This window comes from Mesoplodon densirostris, chromosome 3 (assembly GCF_025265405.1).
Source record: "Mesoplodon densirostris isolate mMesDen1 chromosome 3, mMesDen1 primary haplotype, whole genome shotgun sequence".
Taxonomy (NCBI): domain Eukaryota; kingdom Metazoa; phylum Chordata; class Mammalia; order Artiodactyla; family Ziphiidae; genus Mesoplodon; species Mesoplodon densirostris.
Window position 1 is genome coordinate 143,291,150 of NC_082663.1, and position 24,620 is coordinate 143,315,769.

The 24,620-nt window shown below is 52.7% G+C and overlaps 1 protein-coding gene across 3 annotated transcripts; it reads right to left on the reverse strand.

Annotated features, from left to right (window-relative positions):
* Nucleotides 1-8,912: 8,912 nt before the first annotated feature.
* Nucleotides 8,913-24,607, reverse strand: MAN2B1 (mannosidase alpha class 2B member 1). 3 transcript variants are annotated; one of them, XM_060093986.1, is made up of 24 exons: nucleotides 24,373-24,607; nucleotides 23,578-23,680; nucleotides 23,231-23,404; nucleotides 22,676-22,869; nucleotides 21,927-22,059; nucleotides 21,561-21,706; nucleotides 21,001-21,117; nucleotides 18,036-18,121; nucleotides 17,831-17,951; nucleotides 17,673-17,751; nucleotides 17,375-17,484; nucleotides 17,010-17,117; nucleotides 16,584-16,700; nucleotides 15,018-15,191; nucleotides 13,811-13,908; nucleotides 13,611-13,728; nucleotides 11,922-12,040; nucleotides 11,730-11,831; nucleotides 11,466-11,553; nucleotides 11,207-11,287; nucleotides 10,553-10,780; nucleotides 9,941-10,096; nucleotides 9,743-9,845; nucleotides 9,016-9,254 (listed from the first exon to the last, which is right to left on the reverse strand). In XM_060093986.1, exons 1-24 carry the CDS (start codon nucleotides 24,532-24,534, stop codon nucleotides 9,145-9,147), a joined length of 3,027 nt encoding a protein of 1,008 aa, XP_059949969.1. In that variant the 5' UTR covers nucleotides 24,535-24,607; the 3' UTR covers nucleotides 9,016-9,144. The 3 variants fall into 3 exon arrangements, with proteins under 3 accessions (XP_059949967.1, XP_059949969.1, XP_059949968.1); XM_060093985.1 differs by having other exon boundaries at nucleotides 17,658-17,751; XM_060093984.1 differs by lacking the exon at nucleotides 9,743-9,845 and having other exon boundaries at nucleotides 8,913-9,254.
* Nucleotides 24,608-24,620: the final 13 nt, after the last annotated feature.

Here is a 24,620-nt window from a genome sequence, read left to right on the forward strand (position 1 = left end):
TCTTGTTCCATCACAGTCAGCAAGTAAACCTGTGTGATGCTGATTGTCTGTAAAATAGTTTATGTTCAGGAATTCCCTGGTAATCCAGTGGTTAGGACTCCATGCTTTCACTGCCAACGGCGCAGGTTCAATCACTGGTCAGGGAACTAAGATCCTGCAAGCCGTGTGGCATGGACAAAAAAATAATAATAATAATTTATGTTCAACAGTAGAGCAACATAGCCTTGTTGTGAGTGCCAGGCCAGCAGCTAGCCACACCAAGGCCTATCTGGGACTATCTGTTCAGCTACCACTTTGCAGAGTGTGATTACTGTCTATGAGATACCATTTCCAATGTTTTATGGAAGTGAACTCAGTACACATAGATTAATTCAGTAAACCCTCAGCAAATTCTATAAAGTAGATTTTTTTCATATCTTTATAGAAAAGAAGTGAGGCAATAAATTTCAGTAAACTTCCAGAGGTCACAAAAGCTAGTAAGTGACAAAAGATTGAATTCAAACCCATACCATTTGATCATTTGGCTCAGAGATCATGCTTTTTTTTTTTTTTTTTTTTTTTGGCCATGCAGCTTGCGGAATCCTGGTTCCCTGACCAGGCATCAAACCTGTGCCCCCTACAGTGGAAGCACAGAGTCTTAACCACTGGACTGCCAGGCAAGTCCCTCAGAGATCATGCTCTTAATGCAGCTCTAATTTAGGAGCATCTCCTCTGTGCCAGGTGTTCTAAGTCAGAAGTTGGCAAAATTTCTCTGCAAAAGAGCCAGATAGTAAATTTTCTCATCTTTGCAGTCTATATGGTCTCTGTTACAACTACTCAATTTTGCCTTTGTTCCCCTAATAGGCAACTATAAATATAATGTAAACACACATGTAAACAAATATATGTGCTCCAATTAAATTTGACATACAAATATGGAGGTGGAGGGCTGGATTTGGCATGTGGGTCACATGGGATGCTGACGCTTGCTATAGTCTATAAACTAACTGTACTCAAAAGTAACCAAGGCACCCTAGGGTTTTGGTGTAGAGGCATGAAAGAGGAGGTCTAAGTGTCTTCTTCCTCCTGCTTGAGATCAATGTATTGTCTGTCTCCATGCATAAGACACAGGACAAAGAAAGTAACAAAATATTATGCACAGAATGATGTCAGCAAAAAGGTGGGCTAGAAAGCTCCAAGTTCTTGTGCCCCCACAGAAATATTGGCAGGGGGAGCAGAAACTGTCTGAGCCAACTTTGCAAAGCTCTGGAAAACAAAGGTTTACAGCAACCAAGTGAATACCCAATCAAGAAAAAAACATCTTCACAAATGAACCTATCTACAAAACAGAAACAGACTCACAGACATAGAGAACAGACTTGTGGTTTACTAAGGGGGAGAGGGGTGGGGGAAGGATGGAGTGGGAGTTTGGGGTTAGTAGATGCAAACTATTACATATAGAATGGATAAACAACAAGGTGCTACTGTATAGCACAGCGAACTATATCCAATCTCCTGGGATAAACCATAATGGAAAAGAATATATTAAAAAAAGAATGTATATATGTGTTAAAAAAATAAATAAAAAAGAAAAGAAAGAAGAGGCCATCTTCAAATAGTAGGAATATTTTATGCCTCTTTTATTCATCCTTTCCTGACCCTCTCCCAGGCATGGTGGTGCCCATAGTATGGAAGCAATGGCAGCCTGTTTCCCAGTTCCCTCCCTAGAACCCAAAGGAGCAGAGAGCAGACCTTAACTGCAAATTATTATGCATCTCTGCTCTAACCTGTCTGAAGGACCCCTGAAGGACTGACACAGGCACTTGTCTCTGTTTCACCTAACTAGGAACCCCAGTGGGAAAAGCAGCCTGAATGGCTTATAAAAGCTGCAAGGTGACCACAGACCTGCAGATGACTGGGGCAAGAGAATGTGGGTAGAGACATACGATATACCATCTGAGGCCTGAGGAGAAGATGGAGTGAAACTCTTCAGGAAATTAGGACATTTAAAAGCAGCTGTGGGGCTTCCCTGGTGGCACAGTGGTTAAGAATCCACCTCCCAATGCGGGGAACACAGGTTCAAGCCCTGGTCCAGGAAGATCCCACATGCTGCGGAGCAACTAAGCCCCTTGCGCCACAACTACTGAGCCTGCGCTCTAGAGCCCGTGAGCCACAACTACTGAAGCCTGTGCACCTAGAGCCCGTGCTCTGCAACAAGAGAAGCCACCGCAATGAGAAGCCCGCTCAATGCAACGAAGACCCAACACAGCCAAAAAATAAAAACAAATAAATAAATAAATTTATTAAAAAATAAATAAAAGCAGCTGTGGGCGGGGTGGTAGGGATAAGTTGGGAGAATGGGACTGACACCTACACACTACTACATATAAAATAGATAATAAGAACCTCCTGTGTAGCACAGGGAACTCTACTCAATACTCTGTAATGACCTATAAGGGAAAAGAATCTAAAAAAGAGTAGATATTGGGCTTCCCTGGTGGCGTAGTGGTTGAGAATCTGCCTGCTAATGCAGGGGACACGGGTTCGAGCCCTGGTCTGGGAGGATCCCACATGCCGCGGAGCAACTAGGCCCGTGAGCCACAACTACTGAGCCTGCGCGTCTGGAGCCTGTGCTCCGCAACGAGAGGCCGCGATAGTGAGAGGCCCGCACACCACGATAAAGAGTGGTCCCCGCTTGCCACGACTAGAGAAAGCCCTCACACAGAAACGAAGACCCAACACAGCAAAAATAAATTAATTAATAAACTCCTACCCCCAACATCTAAAAAATAAATAAATAAGTAAGTAAGAGTGGATATATGTATATGTATAACTGATTCACTTTGTTGTACAGCAGAAACTGACACATTATAAATCAACTATACTCCGGGACTTCCCTGGCAGTCCAGTGGTTGAGACTCCGCACTTCTACTGCAGGGGGCATGGGTTTGATCCCTGGTCAGGGAACTAAGATCCCACCTGCTGCACGGTGTGACAAAAAATAATAAATAAATAAAATAAATCAACCATATGCCAATAAAAAATTAATTTAAAAAAAAGCAGGGCCTCCCTGGTGGCGCAAGTGGTTGAGAGTCCGCCTGCCGATGCAGGGGATACGGGTTCGTGCCCCGGTCTGGGAGGATCCCATATGCCGCGGAGCGGCTGGGCCTGTGAGCCATGGCCGCTGAGCCTGCGCGTCCGGAGCCTGCGCGTCCGGAGCCTGTGCTCCGCAACGGGGGAGGCCACAACAGTGAGAGGCCCGCATACCGCAAAAAAAAAAAAAAAAAAAAAAAAAAGCAGCCGTGTACAGGGGGATTTAAAGAAGGCCATGTGCACACCCGGACAAGACGCACACTCTGAAAAAAGCTAAGACCTCAAAGTTCTCACCCCAGGTTCAGAGCAAGCCCAGTTAAGTGTTGAACGAGTGGCCCAGAGCAGATCCAAATTGCAAAGACCAGGAGTGCTCCTGACAGTCATGAAACACTGTCAAATGATCATACTAAGGGAGGTAGGTCAGACAGAGAAAGACAAATACCATATGCTATCACTTACATGTGGAATCTAAGAAAAACAAAAAAAAGTACAAATGAACTTATTTGCAAAACAGAAATAGACTCACTGATATAGAAAACAAACTTATGATTACCAAAGGGGAAAGCAGGAGAAGGGATAAATTAGGAGTTTGAGATTGACATATACACACTACTATATACAAAACAGATAAACAACAAGGACCTACTATATAGCACAGGGAACTATATTCAATATCTTGTAATAACCTATAATAGAAAAGAATCTGAAAAAGAACATATATATATATGTATATCTGAATCCCTTTTCTGTACACTTGAAACTAACACAACATTGTAAATCAACTATACTTCAATTTTTAAAAATAAAAATTTTAAATAATTAAAAAAATTTTTTTAATTTTAAAAAACATGTCAAAACATTAAACACAAGCTAAAGAAACACAGACTTTGGTAATCACAGACAAGGAATGGTGTTTGCAACAATAGTTTGGAAAAGTCTCAAAACAGGGTACTGCAGGTTTCTACAATTAAAAAAAAAAATACAAACTCTAGGTAAGGAAAAGAATTTAATTTCCAGAGTTATCACATTAAAACAGTCAAATCGGCACTTCCCTGGTGACTCAGTGGTTCACAATCCGCCTGCCAATGCAGGGGACACGGGTTCAAGCCCTGGTCCAGGAAGATCCCACATGCTGTGGAGCAACTAAGCCCACGAGCCACAACTACTGAGCCCCCGTGCCACAACTACTGAAGCCTGAGCACCTAGAGCCCGTGCTCTGCAACGAGAAGCCACCACAATGAGAAGCCCGTGCACCACAACAAAGAGTAGCCCCCACTCGCCACAACTAGAGAAAGCCCGCGTGCGGCAACAAAGACCCAACACAGCCAAAAATAATTAAATAAATAAATATTTAAAAAATTAAAAAATAAAATAGTCAAATCCCCAATTTTTAACAACAACAACTACAAAAAGAGAACATGCAAAGAAACCGAAAAACATGCCCACTCAAGGAAACAGAATAAATTGACAGAAACTGTCCCTGAAGAAGTCAAGACATCAGACTTACTAGACAAAGAGTTGGGGTTTTTTTAACAGAGAAAAGAAAAATGATGGAGAAAAAATCAATGACACCAAGTTTGGTTCTTTGAAAAGATCAACAAAACTGACAAACATTTAGCTAGACTGAGAGAAGATGCAGACTACTAAAATTAAAAAATGGAAGAGGGTATGTTACTACTGAGCAACCTCCTCAGGCCTCCCTTGCAGCCCCCTAAGGATTCAGCCATCTGAGGAAGACAGAAACTTTTTGGAGATTGGGATTGACATATATACTCTAATATGCATAAAATAGATAACTAATGAGAACCTGCTGTATAGCACAGGGGACTCCACTTAATGCTCTGTGGTGACCTAAATGGGAAGGAAGTCCAAAAAAGAGGGGATATATGTATACATATAGCTGACTCACTTCGTTGTACAGCAGAAACTAACACAACATTGTAAAGCAACTATACCCCAATTAAAAAAAAAAAAACTTTTTGGAAGGCCCACATGGGAATGAAGCCCCCAGGGCATCTAACTGGAACGTCCTTCACCTGCCAGGGCCAGGGCCACACCCTCACCCCAGGCAGAATTGGAACCGATTCCAGCAGCTACTTCAGATGACCAAGCATCTCCTGGGGACCCTGTCCATGGTACCTACCCCCTGCACCCCACTGGTTGGCCTGGGATGGCCCCTGCCACTGGAGGGAGGCTTGCAAAGGTTCGGGGGCGGGGAGAGTGTCCAAGAACAGGCCCCCAGTGTAACTGCAGTTGGACATTGGGTGCCCTCTCTCGGCCTCCCTGTCCCCTCTTCAGAAGGGAAAATTTTCTGGACGCACATCATGCAACAGTGCACTGCACGATCCTGGCCCCAAGAGTGGGACCTAGAAAAATTCTCAGGAGGCACTCCAGACAAGCGGGCACGAGGTGGGAACGCAGCCGAGTTTGGGGCGCCCTACCCCAGTCACCTGCAACGCCTCCAGTCAGTCCTCGCTGGTGGAGGGGACTTCCGTGCGCCAGTCACCCTGCCCATGCAGTTCCCAGATGCCCCTCTCCTTTATACAGCAGAGACAACCTCAGAGGAGCCCGTGTTCAGAAGCAGAGAGTGTCGCATCCCAGAAGACGGCACTGCCGGCCTTATGGAACTCGCCCTTGGGCTCGGCAGTCGGATCCCACTTCAGTGGAGCTCTGGGGACTATATTAAAAAAAAAAAGGCCACCAGGTGGCACCCGACAACCAGCGCGACCTAGACGGACCTGGACCCCTAGACACCACCTCTCCTGGGTCTCACTCAGTCTACCTCGGCTCAGCATCCGGGGTTGGCCTGGTGGGCCCAGGACACCGTCCACGGAACTCCCTGCACAACCGGGGCTGATCTCAGCCTCCAAAGGGGGACTTAGCCATTTTTTAGGAGGCACCCCCAATGACCCGGCCCCACTTGGGACTGTGGCGGGACTGGGGACTGTGACGGGGCTGGGGGCTGTGGCTCAGCCTTCTCCACGAGCCTCCAGGGCCATCTCAGTTCAGCCTCCCCCTCCCAAGAGGGCTTAAAAATATTTGGGGGAAGCACATCTGGTGACCCATCCCCACGTGGGACTTCCCCCAAGCCCTGGACAACCTCAGAGGTGGTCCTTAACCCTCCTGGTCACTGCCTCTCTGCAGAGGAGGAGTTGGAAACATTTTCCAGAAGCGTATGTGATGAATAGGGCCCACCTGTGACTATGGCTAGGCCCAGAACATCTTCCCTGGGGCCTCCCTGGATGGCTAGGACCAGTTGTCTCCTCCAAAGAGAGATTTAGAAAAATGAAGAGGGGGAGAAGCGCATCCACCAACTGGACCACACAGGTGTCTGCAGGTAGAAGTGGGGAGCCCTCTAAGCCCAGGCCAGTGGCCCTCATCCAGAGGGGGACTTGGAAACTCTTTTGAGAGGCACGACGACAACACCTGACCACAGTCATGTCTGGGTACCTGCCCCCTTGGCTGACTTCCTGGCTCCAACTAGCTCCCACCAACAAAGGGGGAACCTCTGAAAATGGGACCCTTAAGCAGGACCATATAGCAGCCTCTAGCCGCCCCCCTCAGCCTCCATGGCTGGCACAGCTGGTCCAGTGTTCTAAAGGGGACTTATGTTTTTAGGGATTGTCTCCAGTGACCAGGCTTTAAGTGGGTCATTGGGTGCACCTGGGGCACCCTCCTTGGTTGGCCCAGGCACATCCTCAATCCAGGCCCCAGACAGGCCATGGGCATTCCCACCCAGCCTGGGTTGGCCCTAGCCTAGTGAGGAGGACGTAGAGATCTTTTCAGAAGGTGATCTTAAAAGTTGGCACCCAAGCAGGACCACTATGGGCTGGTGTGCCCTGACACAGCCTCTCTGCCAGCCTGGACCTGTGCCCCTGCTCAGGACAGAAGAATGCAATGATCAGGGCACAACGGGATGACAGCCAGGCCACAGTCACACTCACCAGGACACACTGGTCCATCCAGTCCTGTCTATACCACCAGAGGGGACTAGAAATGTTTTTAGTCATGCCACACAAGACCACTGGCATGCTAAGGTCCCCACACAGACTCCCTGACTATCCCGGAGCCTGTCCACACTGGATCAGGACTTAGAAATGTATTAGGGGCATGTTTCTGCCAACAGGCACCCACACTGGATAGTAAGTGGGTTGCCATGCCCTCGGCCTCCATGTCTGGCCCAGACCAGTCCTCCCCTCCACAAAAGGTCACGTAAACTTTTCAGGAGGGGCTCTCAGTGACCATGACCAAAGAGTGATAGCACCTGAGCCCGTGGCACACACAATGGGCCAGTAGGTCCAGCCCAGGTCATTGCCTCTTTGAATGGGGATGTGGGTGTGTTTTCAGGAGGCACCACCAGGTGCCATGGGTCCGATACCAGGACCTGTGCAGAACCACAGCCTGGCTCAGGCACCCACCCTGAGTCTTTCTGGCTAGGCTGTGCCTGTGCCCACTGCCAAGGACACCTTAGAGAGGTTTACAGGATGCATCGGTGATTGGGCTCCATGCACAACTGAGGGAGGACCCAGGGCAACCTCCATGGGTCTCCTTGGATAATGCCCTGGATTTGGATACATTTTCAGAAGGCACATGGATGTCCGGACACGAGATGCCACTCCTGGGGCACACTGCCTGGCCCAGCCTGATCCCTTCCACCAGAGGAATATTTACAAGCAGTTTTGGTGGGCACTTCCTATGACAGGACCCGATGCAGGACAGCAGGCAGCCCTGGGGCACACGCCCCAGACTATCCTAGTCAGCTCTGCTGCCTTCCCCTTCTGGAATGAAATTTTTAAAAGTCTGGGGATGGGAGTTCCCTGGTGGTGCAGTGGTTAGGACTTAGCACTTTCACTGCCGTGGCCCCGGGTTCAGTCCCTGGTCAGGAGAACTAAGATCCTGTAAGCCACACAGCATGGGTGATTGGACCCCAGGCAGGATGGCAAATAGACTGGGGTGCCCCCCTTGGGCCTCTCTGGTCTGTCTCTCTAGGGGGAGACTTAGAAAACTTTTTTCAAGAGGCACATCTGCCACCTAGACCCCATCTGTGTTCTGCCCGGGGGTTCCAAGTCAGCCCAGGCTCATGCCTGTTCCCCCACCAAGGGGGATGGAGAAATATTTTCTGGAGGCACATCTGAGAATCAGGGGCCTGAGCATCCAAACACTGTTCTCTACACGGCCTACAGGTGGGCTTGACATGCCCTCCCAGCCTCCAGACGCCTTCAAGGGAACCACACAATACTGTATCGACTGGAGGGCAAGTCACTTCCTTTCAACTCTAAACCTCAGGTTTCATCCCAAGGTCTCCTTCCTCTGTAACAGACTCCAGAACACACAAGAACCAGGGTATGCCAGGCTCTCTACCTGTCTCCTGGGAGGCCAGAAGCTCCAGTCCACCTGTCCACGGCCCCACTTTGGGACCTGCCTCTAACTCTTCCTCCACCCCAAGACCTCCCAGATTCCCCACCTTCAGGGCCCCAAGGTAGAGTCTGGGAGGCCCTGGGGTATGTCTGGCTTTCAGGGCCCAGGACAAGCCAGCACAAGCCTGCCCTTAGTGGCTTCTCAAAACAGCTGTGTCAGGGACTTCCCTGGCAGTCCAGTGGTTAGGACTCGGCGCTTTCACTACCGTGGCCCGGGTTCAATCCCTGGTCTGGGAACTAAGATCTCACAAGTCACAGGGCAAAAAACAAAACAAAACAAAAAAACAGCTGTGTCACAGCCCTAGTGGACGGAGGAGTGAAGCAGGAGTGGAGGACAGAGTGGTAGGTGACGTGGGGTGTGAACCGTGTAGACTCTGGTGAGAGGATTCAAACCAGCAAGTGGTCTTCCTGCAAGGCCTCGGGTCAAGGGTCAGCTAAGGTTTGCTGACCTTTCTGGGTCATAAATTCCACTGCCTTCAAAATACAAAAAAAAAAAAACCCACACTCAGTTACACCTTGACCTGAGTCTTTTCTTGGTAATGGCATTTTAATGGCTTTCCTTGGTGGTAGCAGCAGCAGCAAGAGAAGGGGGAGAGTTTGCCCCGCCCCTGGAGGAGTGGGCTCAGGCTCTGGGGGAATCTTGCCTCCACCAGGTCTAGCCGTCCTCTTCCCACTGGACTGAGGCCAAGAAGGTGCGGATTTCCATGGGCTGTAGCGTGATGGTGGTGGAGAGCAGCCGGGAAGGAGAAGGACGGGGGGTGGGGCCTGGGAAGGTGGAGGGGAGAAGGAGTGAGGGACGTAGACTTCCTTTGCCTTAACACCCCTATGCCACCCCACACCACCCCTGTGCTCCCTTCTGAACACAGACATACCACCTTAAATCCGTCCCCAGGGCCTCACTCGCAGACCCTTCAACTGCTTCCCAGGGCCTAGATACCACCCCCAGATCCCCAAATCCCTCCCCACTGCCTGGTCACCATCCTCACACCTACAAGTCCCACCCCAAGGACCGTCAAGCCAACGTCTGCCTCTAGAACTAGACACCGACGGAGATTCTCAAATGTTGTTCTTGGGACTGCACTCCATTCTCAAACCCTCAAGAACTACCACTAGTTTGCTGGACCCACCTCAGTCCCTTAAGTCCCTAACCTAGATCCGAACACCGATCAACTCAGGCCCTCGAGCTCTATACCTGGACCTGGTCAACATTCCCACACCTCCCACCCGGCTCCCAGCTCCGGGCAGGCCCCCACCCGTGTTTGGTGTCCACTGGAGCCTGGAGGCTTGGGCCCGGAGCTGGCTGGCCGCCAGCGTGGTCTCCCGTAGGTCGGTGATGGTGAAGGCAGAGAACAGGTCCTGCGGGCAGTGGATGGGCCGGGCTGTGTTGGGACAAAGCTGGGGTTTCCCCTCCCGCCTCTCTCCTGTCTTCTTCCCACCTCTGCCCTCCTCACCGTCAAGTCCAAGGTCACCGGAGAGCTCAGGTTGCGGCCCGAGTCCTCCCCTACGGCGAACTGGTGCTCTAAGCGCAGCAGCAGCGTCTCCGGTCCCCAGCGGGCCAATGTTAGTAGATGCACGGAAGGCGGCAGCTCTCGGCGCAGCCCCGAAAACTGCGAGAATGAGTGGCGCGGGGCTGAGCCAGGAGAGGCGGAACTGAGCGGCGGTCAGGAGGCGGAGACCCGGCGTGGAGGGGCGGGACTTGGCCGCGCGCGGTGAGGGGGCGGGGCTTACCGGGGAGTGGCGGGGCTCACTCAGGACAGAGCCAATGAGGGAACGGGGCGGTGCCAGGTTGGGGGCAGAAAGGATTTGGTCTGAGACTGAGTTAGGGCGGGGAGGAAGAGTGGAGAGACCCGGCTGGAGGGGGTGAATAGACGAGAGGGCCGGGCCGAGGCTGCCGGGGTGACGGGGCTGAGCTAAGGGGACTGGACTAGCATACGTCCTCCCCAGGACAGGTAGGGGCAGGCGAGGTGGGTCCCAGTTAAGCCTAGGTAAATCCGCCCTCAACCCCGCCCCACCCCCGCAGGCTTCCTTCGGGTCCTCTTTCTGCCGGCCCCACGGCCCCTCACCTGCGTGCGAGGGGCGACCTCGAGGCGGTAGGGGTTGCCGCCACCTCGGGCCAGCACCACCTGCGGGGCCAGGACCTCCTTCTCCGCCTGCAACCGGTGCCCGGCGGCCGCGGTCCGGGCCTTGTCCAGCAGCACGAGGTGGCGCCCTCGCACCCAAAGCCCCGACCCCTCCTCCAGCAACGGCTCCCCTACTCCGCGTGCATCGTCTCTCAGCAGCCTTCTGTGCACCTGCGGGGAGAGTGGCCAGGAGAGGGTGAGGGTCCTTCTAGCCAATTTCTGGGCCAGAAATTGGGTAAAAGCAAGTGGGAATTTCAAGAAAAACTGAAGATTGGGGTGGAACGGATGAGGTCGAAGGTCTGGTAGGGGGTCCCCAGTAGAACTGGGGATCCGACCTAACAAGGGACTAGGACAGAGGGAGGTAAGGATCTAATGGGGGCGTGGATAGGGCAAATCAGGGCCTGGAGGGGAGGCTTGGGTAAGGATTGGATAAAAGCACGGAGTAAATGTCTCACATAGGAATGGAGGGCTCCGCTTAGCGGTGACCACAAACGGAGGAGTGCACCTAGCAACAGAAACTGGCTTCAAGGTCCTGCAGGGGGCCAGGGAGGGAACTGGTGGGAGGACCCTGACTTAGATGGGGCTCGGACCACTCACCATGAGCTCTAAGGAGCCGTCACTCAGGCTACTGCCCCCCTGGGAGCGGTCAGTCAACACAGTCAGCTGCACGTTCCCATCCTGGGGGGCAAGGGGTGAGTGAGGGGCTGCACTGCCGGCCAGCCCTGGCCCCCAGGCAGGCCCCACAAGGATGGTGGAGACTGCTGAGAACAGTTGGGAGATGTTAAGAATGAGAGGTAACCCCTGCTCTGTAAAGGGGTGTCAGGAAGATGTGGGGAGCAGGATGGGGGATGGGTACCGTGATGTAAATGCGACTGTTAACTGGATAGTAGTTTCCCGCCACTGGCTCAGTCTGGTTCAGCTTCCAGGTGAGTCGATAATCCCGCCTGGGGTGGGGTGGGATTTGATCAGGCCCGGGGTCTGGCTCCCCTTCCCCGCTCACCCACTCCTCACTCCCCCTTCACCCTCTCCCTCCCACACTCATTAGGATCAGCAGGTGCCCCCACTGGCCCTGGGCCCCGAAAGACCACAGACCACCCCTCAGTGCCCCCAGTCACCCCACCTCCTCTCCAGGATCTCCCGGCCATTGCTGTCAGTGTAGAAGAGTCCGTCTGTCTCCAGCACAGTGTCAAAGCGACTGATGACCTCCTTCCCCCAGCCATCACTATACCCAATGGGATGGCAAGGTGGTGAGCCTCACTTTAACTCCACTCTGCCCTTCACTCAGCCCCCACTCCCAGCCTCCACCACTCACCCCACAGGTATTGGCCCCACCGTCCACTCCAGCTCCAGGTGCCGCTGTCCCGGGTACAGACGAACCACCTGGGAACACCAGGCTGAGAAGTTCTGGTGCACTTCCTGCACCAAGGCTGTCTGCAGGCACATGGGGGTGAAGGGCAGGTGTAAGCATGCAGCTGAGCAGAGGTAAGCCCTGCAAATGTCCGCCCCTGCTGTGAAGCTCATAAAGGCCTACATCAGGGTCAACCCCACTAATAGCGTGGGAGCCCCACCCACCTCCCCCACCTGCCTAGGTGTGATGCCCACACTTTGTACATCAATTATAGCCATGTAATTTTTTGAGTTTGGCATACATGCTTGCTGCCCACCTATCTCCCCTCCTTAGAACAGGATTCTAGCTTAGCACATGGCTACGGGGAATAGACTGTACTGTTTCATCTTCCCTGAGGTTCTGAGTAGCTGTGTGACCATGTTTGGCCCAGTCAAAGTGGTGTGAACAATGTTCCTTGCCCCTTTCCCTCTTCCACTGGCTCAAATGCAAATGTGATGGCTGGAGCTTGAGCAGCCATCTTGGGCCATGAGGTGGAAGCTGAATGCTAAGGAGGGTAGAGCAATAAATCTAGAAGACTAGGGCTCCCCTGGTGGCGCAGTGGTTAAGAATCTGCCTGCCAATTCAGGGGACCTGGGTTCGAGCCCTGGTTCAGGAAGATCCCACATGCCACAGAGCAACTAAGCCCGTGTGCCACAACTACTGAGCCTGTGTTCTAGAGCCCACAAGCCACAACTACTGAGCCCGAGTGCCACAACTACTGAAGCCTGCGCACCTAGAGTCCATGCTCCACAACAAGAGAAGCCGCCGCAGTGAGAAGCCTGCACGCCGTAATGAAGAGTAGCCCCCCCTCTCCGCAACTAGAGAAAAAGCCCACACGCAGCAATGAAGACCCAACGCAGCCAAAAATTTTAAAAAATTAAAAAATTTAAAAAGATAGAAGATGACTACTGAACCATCCCACCTGCCCGGACTTTCCGTTAGATGGAAAGAAACTTCCATCTTGTTTTAGGCATGGTTAATTTGGGTAACTCTGTTACAGGAAGCAAAACTATATCCTAATACAGTGACCCAGGTATGCAGGTGTTCGCCTCAAGGAGAATCATGTCAAATGTGAGGCTTTCCGTTACCTGCCCCATTCCCACCCTAAGAGGAAACGTCAACGAGAGGCCCCAGGAAACCCCACAAGCCTGAGCCCCTGTTCCCAGCCAGATACACCCTCAAATATCCACCCTAAGTTAGAATCACTGAAGCCCTATCCAAGTGTGAATCTTTAAATGTCCACCCCAGATAAAATCCCCTCCTACCACAGATCCTTGGTGAAATCTGAAAGCAGTTACACCTGGCTCTCCCTATCTGTTGGCCAAATGGGAACATCCCACCCCCAATTTCAAAATCTAAGTATAATCTTGACATTCACAACAGATGTGAATGCCTTTCTACGTGCTTCCGTGGTGTGACTGTCACACAACCAGCCATGAATATCAACCCTGTGGGAGGATCCTCAAGTATTCCCCTCGGAATAAGGTGTTAGCCTTCTTATTTGTTGGAGATGTAAATCCTCCCCCCACTGTACACATGGCACACCACCCTCCACACACACACCCCCCACATGCCCCATCCCCAAGTGCCCACTCATCAGTCTTAACCCCTTACCTTCACAAGGTGGGTTTGAGCCCAGTGGCTCACAAGCAGTGGTTCCTGTCGGTTGGGTCTGAAGATGTAGGCACCTGAGACCTGGGAGCTTAGACTGTTGCCTGTACTGGCGTTGTACCTGGGGCCAGGGCAGGTGAGAGTCAGGCAAGGGACCCCAGCTCTGCTCACACCTGTTCCCTGACCTGGTGGTCCTCGCTCACCAGTAGAAGGCTTGGCGAACAGGCAGCCGGAGGTTCTGGTCCAGGTTCTCCAACTCCATCAAGAGCCCTGAGTCCGGGTCAAACCTAGCCCGGATGTACTGGGGAGAAAAGGGTGGACAGACATTAATGACCACCGCTTCAGCCAACGGCAGCTTCATCCTTCCTGGGGCTCAGGAGAAAACCCTGGAGTCACCCACCCTTCCCTCCTCTCTCTCACTCCTCACCTCTGACTCTTTTAGCAAATCTGAACAGCTCCACTTTCTACCTTACCCTCAATCTGACCACTTCTCACCACCTCAATGGCATTGCTGGACTGCAGCCAACCCCTTCCTGATCTCCCACCTTCCATGCTCGCTACCCAGTCTTTTCCCCCCATAACCGCCAAAAGGTGCCTGTAACACCAGAAGTGAGATCACAGCCCATCAGCTCGGGACCCAGGCTGCTTATGCAACTGACAGAGGAACCACAGTGCCAGGACCCACAAGATTTTTAGGGCCCATGGAAAGGTATAAATCTCAATTTCTTTTAGGTTCAGAAGAAAACCTGAATGAAATAATAATGAATATATTATATTGAAGTCTGCATGGTTAATATTCATGTTAATATCCATACTATCATGAAATATAGTTTTTAACATATTTTTATGGAAGGAGGGACCCACAAAGGCCAAAGTGCTAGGACCCACAAGAGTCTTAATGCAACCCTGTTTCTCCTGTAGTTCCTTCACAGTAAAAGCCAGAGTCCTCCCCTCAGCCTTCCCTTAAGGCTCACATGATCTGACCTATCACCTCCACCCCAACACCCTGTTTCAGCCACACTGAGTGTTCTTTGAACACCCAACACCCGCCTACTTGAGGGCTTTTGTGTCTGCTGCTCCCTACCTGACTGGATCCCTCTTCCCCCAAATGGCCACACGGCTCCCTCCCCCAAGTCTCTGACATGCCTCACTTAATTTGCAAAACCCTACCTCCATCAGCTCTGACATTTCTGTCAAGTGTCACCCATGATTACATTGGGTCCTCATAACAGCGCCAGGAGAGGACACTGAGGCTCAAAGGAAGACGGTCACTCACTTGAGGACACACAATGGGGCACTGATGATGCTAGACCATGAACCTAAGACCCACTGACCGAGGGTCCATGTGGCTTACTGCCACATCTCAAATTTGTCACCCAGGAATGAAAGGGGATATGAATAGGGTCTCACCTCATTCTGGATGACCAAGACACGAGACCAGGGCTTCTGGGATCTGGGATGGTGGATGTGGGCCTGGGGGCTTTGACCAGGCACCTGGGTTACTGAGTAGATGCTGAAGCCCAAAGCAGGCACTGAGGCTGAGAAAAGCAGCTCCTGACTGTCTGAGCTGGGAATCATCACCACCTTGGGTAAGGGAGGAAGGAAACCAAGTCAGGAAGCTGTGAGTACACATATAAAGCCACACCACACATACGGGGTGGGGGTGGGGGGTCAAACTTGAGGAGGGGAAAGAGCTCCAGGATAGGGAGAAGAAATTTAGGAGTTGCCCAGAGGCGATGCGAGTGTAAGAAATGCTGAGTTAAAGATTGCAAAGAGGGAATTCCCTGGCAGTCTAGTGGTTAGGACTCAGTGCTTCCACTGCAGGGAGCACATGGGTTCAATCTCTGATTGGGGAACGAAGATCCTGCAAGCTGCATGGCCAAAAAAAAAAAGATTGCAAAGATTCATAAGGTGGGAAAAATCCACTAGGAGGGTGGAGCTACTGTGGGAGGTGGGAGAAGTAAGGGAGTAAATTCAGGAAGAGATCCTCGACACAGGGGAGGGAGAGAAAGACAGATTCTTGGCGGACGAAGAGGTTAGTGGGAAGAGGCCTTCCAGGATGAGGGGAATATTCATAAACAGGAAATATTTTCACGGGGAGATATTTAAAAGGGTAAGAGGTCTTCCCTGGTGGCGCAGTGGTTAAGAATCCGCCTGCCAGTGCAGGGGACACGGGTTCAAGCCCTGGTCCAGGAAGATCCCACATGCCGCGGAGCAACTAAACCCGTGCACCACAACTACTGAGCCCGCATGCCGCAACTACTGAAGCCCATGCGCCTAGAGCCTGTGCTCCGCAACAAGAGAAACCACCGCAATGAGAAGCCCCCGCACCACAACAAAGAATAGCCCCTGCTCGCCGCAACTGGAGAAAGCCCATGTGCAGCAAAAAAGACCCAACGCAGCCAAAAATAAATAAATAAAATACATTTTAAAAAAGGGGTGGGGGAGGGCTTCCCTGGTGGCACAGTGGTTGAGAGTCCGCCTGCCGATGTAGGGGACGCGGGTTCGTGCCCCGGTCGGGGAAGATCCCACATACCACGGAGCGGCTGGGCCCGCGAGCCATGGCCGCTGAGCCTGCGCGTCTGGAGCCTGTGCCCCGCAATGGGAGAGGCTACAACAGTGAGAGGCCCGCGTATCGGGGAAAAAAAAAAAATAAATAAATAATAAAAAAAATTTAAAAAAGGGGGGGGGGAGATACACATGAGAGGGGGTAATGTTCCCAAGGGGGTGTGATATTAAGGGGTTGAGGGGGAAGATATTCAGAGGAAGAGACAGTAATGGGCAGAAGGTATTCATGGAGGGAGAGGTATCCAAGAGAGGGAGGTGTCCATGGAAGGAGAGATCCATGGAGGGAAATAAATCTGGGGGAAGTGTCCATGGGGCGAAGGGAGAAATGCCCATGGCGGGAGGTTTCCAAGGGGTTAGGTATTCATGGGTTGTGGTATTCAGGGAAAAATATTTGTCGAGTGGTCTTACATCGCTGGGCACAACTGTGCCACTGGGGTCCCTCACGAGGAAAACGTGTTTGCTGACAGGCAGCCGCACCATCCAATCCACTTTCCGCCCCAAGGGGTTATAAATGGTCACCTGGAACTGGGGTGGGAGGGTCAGAGCAGGCATGGGTCACAATACGCCTTCTGCAAACCCACCCACCATGTGCAGCAACTTCCCTGGGTGATGTCCCTGGGTGATTCAAACCCCCAAGTGGTGCACTGGTCTCCATCCTGTCGCAGCTTCACTGAGCCCCCAGTGACCTCGCCCCAGAGTGATCAGCAACCCGCTGAGGCCTCCAGAGCCCATCAGCCCAACGGCGCCGCCAGGCGGTTTCGCTGGCTCTCGTCCCACCCACCACCCACGGAATCGGTCCCCCGGCCCCGCCCCTCCCCGTCCAGGCCGGCTCACGCTCTCCGAGGTCTGGGTGAGCGGACAAATGCTGATGTTGAGCTTGCGACAGAACATGAAGTCCTCCTTGGAGCCACTGAGACTCGCCAGCGCATTGCTCAGGAGAACCTGGGGAGGCGCGTAAAGTGAAAGGTATGCTCTGGCCCCCATGCGCGTCTCCTCCTCGCCGCCCCGCCCCCAGTCTCGCCCCTGCCTTCTCCGCCCCTCCCATCCCAGGACCCGCCCCTCCTTCCACAAGCCCCGCCCCACGAACCCTTCCAGACACCATTCCGCTGTTTTCGACCACGCCCCGTAATGGCCCCGCCCCTTCTGCTCCAGGGCCTGCCCCTTCCTGTCTCCGCCTCTCCCAGGCTCCGCCCTCGCACCTCGCAGGGCCCCCAGCCTTCTGAAAGTTGGCGAGCGTAGTCATTGGCCACGTGCTGGCGGGAGGTGCCGCTGACCGCATCGTGGTGCTGGAGCACGGCCATCGCCTCATCTGCAGGCAGACGGTGAGCCAGGTGAGGTCTCCGCAGGGCTCTAGGCCCCCGACCCCAAGGAGACGTGAAAAGTCATGTGCTGGCAGGCTGGGTTCTTAGGAGCTTTAAGAATAGACTCGAGGGGGCAGTGGAGGTCTGGAGTCCAGCTTCAGCCTCGCCCCCGTCCCCTCACCCGCTGGACACCTACTGAGGGGTGCACTGTCTCCGGAACCATAGGGTCCCACGTTGGCTGCCGGACCCGCCAGCGCCTCCAGCTGGTTGCACACCTGTAGAGCAGGGGGTATGTTGGGGCACCAGGCCTGTCAGGACCCCTGAGCCACCCCCTTGAGCCTGGCACCCACCTACCTGCAGGAAGTTGTAGCTGAGGCGCTCATAGCGTTTGAGGGCAGGCCGGCTGGAAAAGTAACCGGTCCAGAACATGTGGGGGCCGTCGGCGTAGGGGAAGAAGTCATCCTCTTTCAGCGACCTGCAACGGCAGCGGCATTGAGGGCAGGGTCATGACCCACAGGGCATGCCACCCATCCCCAGGCTCCCCAGTCCCCCCAAATACCAGGTGAGGTTGGCCTTGTTCAGCTGCCAGAGATAACAGGCTGGAGTGGAGTAGAGAACATTGACGCGGCTCCCGTTGGCCTGTTGCTGCGGGGAGGTGTCAGTGTGTGAGCCCTCAGGAGCCCGGGGAGGGGGGAGCCCACAAGTGTGCACATACCTACTCACACACACACGTGCACACATTCATGCATCCAGTCGGTTCAGATTCTCTTAATACACAGTCTGAGTGCAAACCAATGGCCAAGTGTGAAAATGAATGTTGGCCAAAGCTAAATATTACCAGCCTGGAAAGAATTTCAGGGATGCAAGAATAAACCTGAGATTTTACTAAACTTTAAATAATTCGAATTTTATTATTTAAAACTTTCATGGAAAAACTAAATATGACATTATAGGACAGGAATAATAATTCCTCAGCACTGTAAGGTTATTGCCAGATGACACAACTGTTACAATGAATGGAGGCTCACTTTCAACTGAGGGAGGTGGAGGAACAAGAAGGTGACCTCCGTGAGTTAAAGGATGTTTGTTCTGCTCGAGTTGTGTCCCCAGTGCCTCGTACACAGTAGGTGCTCAATAAACACTTGAATGACCTAGAGAATATTATACTTAGTGAAGTCAGAGAAAGACAGATACTATATGATATCATTTATATGTGGAATCTAAAAAATAATACAAATGAATCTATATACAAAACAGAAACAGACTCACGGACATAGAAAACAAACTTATGGTTACCTAAGGGGAAAGGGAGGGGGGGAGGGATAAATTAGGAGTATAGGATTGACAGATATAATCTACTATACATAAAGTAGATAAGCAACAAGGATTTACTGTATAACACAGGGAATTATATTCGACATCTTATAATAACCTATAATAGAAAATAACCTGAAAAAATATATATAACTGAATCACTTTGCTGTACACCTGAAACTAATACAATATTCGTAATACAATACAATATTGTAAATCAACTATACTTTAATTTAAAAAATAAACAAAACAAACTTGAGTGAATGAAGAGAAATGCATAGGACTACATGCCTTTATGTGCAAACACACATCTACACCCCTGAACACACACTCATGTACAGATTTACATACACACACACTGTGTTCACTGAGCAAACAATCACTTGATTCTGCAGCATGCTCAGGATTGTGGACACAATTTACAACCAGAGACTAGCCCTGCTCTCATAGTATTCACAGCCAAGTGCAGAGGAAAGAAACTGAACAGACAGTCAGTTGGTTACATTCAGCCTAGATGTATCATCACAGGTATTTGTGGGGACTCCTGTGAGCACAGAGGAAAAAGCAAGAGCTCGGCTGGGGCCTGGTGAAGGCTTCCTGGAGAAGAAGACGTTGCAACTGGTATCTTAAGCAGCAGAAGATTTTCAGCCCCAAATAATAATAATAAACAACCATAATACTTATTATTTACCTGGCACTGGTCTACCGGTCTATGCAAATGAACTCATTAAACTTTCATCAATAGCCCTGTCAGCTGGGAACCACCATTATGCCCATTTCCTAGATAAGAAAATTGAGGCACTGACTGCTTAAGAACATTCCTCAAGGTCACAGAGCCAGTAAGTGGCAAAACCCGGATTTGAACCAAGGAACTCCATTTCCAGTAAGATGGAGTGTGTGAAGGAGCAGGCAGGAGAAAAACCAAAAGAGTGTGATCTTCTGGCAGCCCAGGAACAGGGTATTTGCAGGAGGAAGTAGTCAAGGTGTTGAAGCCTCCTCAGGGACCAGGGGCTTGGGGAGGAGTGGGAAATGTCTTCTGGAAGGCCCTTGGTGACGTTACTGAGAGCTGTTTCTGGTGAAACAGTGGTGCAGGGAGCGCGTGGAAGGTGAGGACATTAAAGACTGTGCCAGGGCTTCCCTGGTGGCACAGTGGTTAAGAATCTGCCTGCCAATGCAGGGGACACAGGTTCGATCCCTGGTCCGGGAAGATCCCACATGCCACGGAGTAGCTAAGCCCGTGCGCCACAACTACTGAGCCTGAGCTCTAGAGCCTGCAAGCCACAATTACTGAGCCCATGTGCCACAACTACTGAAGCCTGCGCACCTAGAGCCCGTGCTCCGCAACAAGAGAAGCCACGACAATGAGAAGCCCGCGCACCACAACAAGGAGTAGCCCCCTCTCGCCGCAACTAGAGAAAGCCCGTGCACAGCAACAAAGACCCAACATAGCCAAAAATAAAGAAATAAATAAATTTTTTTAAAAAATAAAAAAGACTGTGCCAGTAGACAACTCTGGGGATGAAATGATGGGGGAGGGGAGACGAGGTTCTGTGCTGATGGGAGAGTGAATGCCTGCCCACACAGCCACAGACCATTTACAGAGGCCACATCAATACATCCACGGTAGACAGAATAATGGCCACCAAAAGATGTCCATGTCCTAATCCCCACAACCTGGGACTGTGTTAGGTTACATGGCAAAAGGAAATTAAGACTGCAGAATTAAGGCTGTTAATCAGCTGACCTTAAACTAGAGAGATTATCCTGGATTATCTAGTGGGCCCAATGTAATCACAAGGGTCTCTAAAAGTTGAAGAGGGAGGAGAAAGAAGTGAGAGTGAGAAAAAGAGATGTAGCACCAGAGACAGGGTCAGAGAGCTGCTATGTTGCTGGCTTTGAGGATGGAGGAGGGGGCCATGAGCCAAGGAATGTGGGCAGCCTCTAGAAGCTGGACAAGGCAAGGAGACTTTTCCCTAGAGCTTTCAGAAGGAACGCAGCTCTGCTGACATCTTGATTTTAGCCCAGTGAGACCCATGTCAGACTTGTGACCTACAGAACTGTAAGATAACATGATTCCTGTTGTTTTAAGCCACTGAGTTTGTGGTAATTTGTTAAAGCAGCCATATAAAACTAAGAGCACCCATAGATAATGTACGTGACCCAAGGCCCAGGGATACAAGCACAGGTGCCCACGGGGTAGGCACACTCACCTGGGCATTGACCAGCTGGATGAGCTTGTCAAGGTTCTTGAACCACATGTTGGCATTCTCGTATTGGAAGTCTGAGCCCATGGTCATCACAGTGTGGTTGGTGCGGTAGTGCTGGCCCTGTAGGTGGGATGAGGGGTGTCCTCAGGCCAGGGTGTCCTGGGCCACCCCTGTGGACAGCTGTGTCTCGATATATATGTGGTCAAGAATGTGGGTGCACAGAGGCATGGGGGGCAGGGGTGGAAGTGTGTCACGTGGGAGCAGAGGGACATACAGAAAAATAGCCACAAGCTGTTGAGTAATTCTCTTGGGCTCACCACCCAGACATGGGTACCGAGGCACTGTGCCATATGCTGTCTCATGATCATGGTGGAGGTGTGCAGTGGTGAAGGGGTCTGCATTTCTAGTCAGGAATACATACAAATCCAGGAGGAGGGCATAGTGATGGTGAACGGAATACTACCTTCCTCCGAGGATGGTGAGGAGGTGCTAGGGATCGCCTGGGCCGGTGGAAGGGCCCCGTGCATGTACACCAGAGGCACAGGTTCTGGGTGCCAGGTTACCTGGGCAGTGGCCAACTGCAGGAAGTAATGGACCAGGTCCTTGGCGTTGTACTCAGGGCTGAGTGGGTCCTCCACAAAGGGCCTGTCGGCACACAGCGTGTCCCAGCACAGACCATCCGGTGGGTTGTAAATGTTGGGGAGCACACCTGTGGGCCGCACCAGGCTCAGGGGTGGCCCCACCCCCTAGACCTGCCAGGCCCCACAGGGGACGGACTTCAGAATTTGCGGGGCCCAGTGCAAAGTGCAAATGCTGGGCCCTTGTTCCTAAATTATTAAGAATTTCAAGACAATGACAGCTGGCTATAGAACCAAGCCCAGGGCCCTTCTGAGCGTGGGGGCGGCCCTCTCCCCACCCCACCCCCTTACTGGTGAAGAGGTCCGCGGCGGGGGGCTTCAGGCTGGCGCTGGCCCGCCACACCTGCTCCATTTCCATCTTCTCCTTCCGCGCGCTCTTGTCTTGATAATCCAGGCGTCCGAAGAAGAAGCCATCAAAACCCATCTGGAGGTGGGGCAGGATGAGGAGCGGGATGGGAGAGCCGGAGAGGGCAGGATAAATAAGGGCCTATAGCCCTCTCCTCACCAGCCGCCACCCCTTCAAAGCGCGGATAGAAAAACCAGGTCTAAAACCAGGGAGGCCCTCCAGTTCATTTTGAACTTGGGGAGGGTCGGAAGTCTTGCGGGAGCGCCGGGAGGGAGCTGGTCCAACGCTAGAACCCACCTCCACCTTCCGCAGCCTAAGCACGGGAGGGAGGCGGGGTCATGGCACAGGTAATGAAACCGGCTGCAAAACGGCAGGCCATCGCCTGCCACCCCACTGGGGGAGGAGCCAGGATCAGAGCAGACGGGGTGGGGTCGGGGAGTGGGGGAGGAGCCAGCTGGACAGGAGGGTCCGGGGGGTGGGGGGGGGGTGAGCCTAGGCTGGGGCAGAGCAGGGTCAAGGCCAGAGCAGAAAAGGAATGGGATTCACAGGCCACCCAAGAGGCAGGGTCTCAAGGGGCCAGAGGGCCAAGGGCAGGGCCTGGTCCAAGTGAACTTTCAGGGAAGGGAGGGGCTTGAGTGACCGGGGGAGGAGTCAGAGGGAATGAAGGGTCTGGCCCAAGAGGCCAGGAAAAGACCTGCGCGAACAGCGAGGCCTGCTCCCTAGAATGGCCGAAGGGGTCGATGTGCCAGGCCACACGGGGGCGCCCGTCGCTGCCAAACGTGTCCTCCAGGAAGCGCAGCCCGAGTGTCATCTGGTCGATGATGGCTCCGTAGTGGGTGGCCGCCTCATCGTTCATCACCCAGCCACCATTGGCAAACTCTAGGCGTCCTGTGCCGGGAGGGGCAAAGTCCAAGTCAGCTGTCAGGGACAGGAGTGGGGCCGGGGTTGGTGATGCCAGGGACGAGAAGACCTGCCTGCATGCCCAGGCCTGAGAGGCGAAGAGGGGTCACCCCCAGGCCAGTGTAGAGAGATACTGAACAGAAAGCCTCCTGGCATGGCAGGCTTTCCAGAGGACTCACTGGAGGTGGGGCCTTACAGGACACACAGGAGTTCTCCAAATACAGAGAAATTCCAGGCAGGTGCAGCCACATACAGGCAGCACTTGGTATGATAAAAATCTCAGAAGCCAGAGTAGTAGAAACAGAAGCTGGGCTGGTTTCCTCTTTTCACTTCCTTAGGGCAGGCTCACCCTGGCGCACCAGGTCCCGCACGATTTCCTGTGTTGCATTTGTCTGCTGTCGCCACCAACGGGAGAAGAAAGCAATTTCCACATAGATGAAGCGGCGGGTGGGCTCCGCCAGCAGGGAAGAGATGACCGAGTCTAGGATGTACTGCACGCCCGCGTGCTGGACATCATTCTGGACTGTGGGAATAGGGGTCAGGCAGTCAGGGACCAGCAAGCCAAGGGGCATATTCCTAGACACAGGAGCCCAAGCTGGGCATTGCCCCCACCCTAATGTCCAGGGCTGAAAAAGAATTCGAGGGGCTCCGAGGGGCCATGGGAGTCCTAGGGGTCAGTCCCCACCCTCTACTCACTGCCGTAGAAGTACTGGTCCACTGTCTTGAGCCAGCCCACGTCATCATGTGTGTGGGCCACCAGGTGCACATTCAGCATGTCCGGCTCCACCTTGGGGCATGTCTGCACAGGGACCCCAAACACAAACACACATACCCTGTCAGTAACCCCAAGGTTAAGAGGCAGGCTGCAGTGGGGCGTTGGAGAGGACATAAGGTGAGCCTTGATTCAGAGGCAAGTGACTCAGGTGGGGCCAGGCCCTCTCAGGGAGGACACACATAGTTGTGTCACAGATGCAACTCCCACCTGACACAACTTCTCAGAGAACCTCTCATTCACACCCTGGGGAAATAATAGTAGTAGCTAATGTTTATTAAGCATTTGCAAATACCAAGCAGTCAGCCTGCGGGGTGGGGGAGGTATTAGCTCCAGTTTTCAGATGAGAACACTGAGGATCAGAGAGGTGAAGTGACTTGGCCAAGATCACACAGCCAGGAAGTGGAGGAGCCAAGCTAGAACTTCAGGCAGCTGACTCCCAGCTCTCCACCAGTCCTCGCCCCACATACAGCCGCTCACGTCCAGCCACACAGGTAAATGCATGCAAAGTCCAAAAGCAAGGGAAGCAGACCCAGACAGCCCCATTCTCAGACACGCACAGCCAGACTTCTCAATGACACAAAGCATGCACGCAGACCACACTGTCATATTAGCAACCATTCACTAGGCGCCCACAAAACAGACCCACCCACACCTCCGGACCCTACTGGAGGCGTCACTCTGGCTCTTGTACATTTCCGCTCGCTGGCCGCGCTCACCTGGTATCCCGCGGCCCAAGCGCTGGGAGCCGCCAGCAACAACAAAAAGAGAAAAGAGAGAGGCGGGAGCGGTGGCCACAGCGCCCAGGAGCTCGTCCGGGACCCCCCCGCGCCCCGGCCGCCGCCAGCGCGGACCCCCGAAGACTGCGCGTCAGCGGCCATGGCTCTTACGACGACGACGACGACGACGACGACGCCGCCGCCGCCGCCGCCGCCTCCCGGGGGTTCCCGGGCCTGGCTGGGGCCGG

Coding starts and splice junctions, on each gene's coding strand:
- MAN2B1 (XM_060093984.1), bottom strand. CDS start 24,534: ATGGCCGCTGACGCGCAGTCTTCGGGGGTCCGCGCTGGCGGCGGCCGG. Junction 21,118..21,560: donor TGCAGTTGGCCACTGCCCAG/GTAACCTGGCAC, acceptor TCCCACCTACAG/GGCCAGCACTACCGCACCAA. Junction 17,485..17,672: donor CGGAGACAGTGCACCCCTCA/GTAGGTGTCCAG, acceptor GTCTGCCTGCAG/ATGAGGCGATGGCCGTGCTC.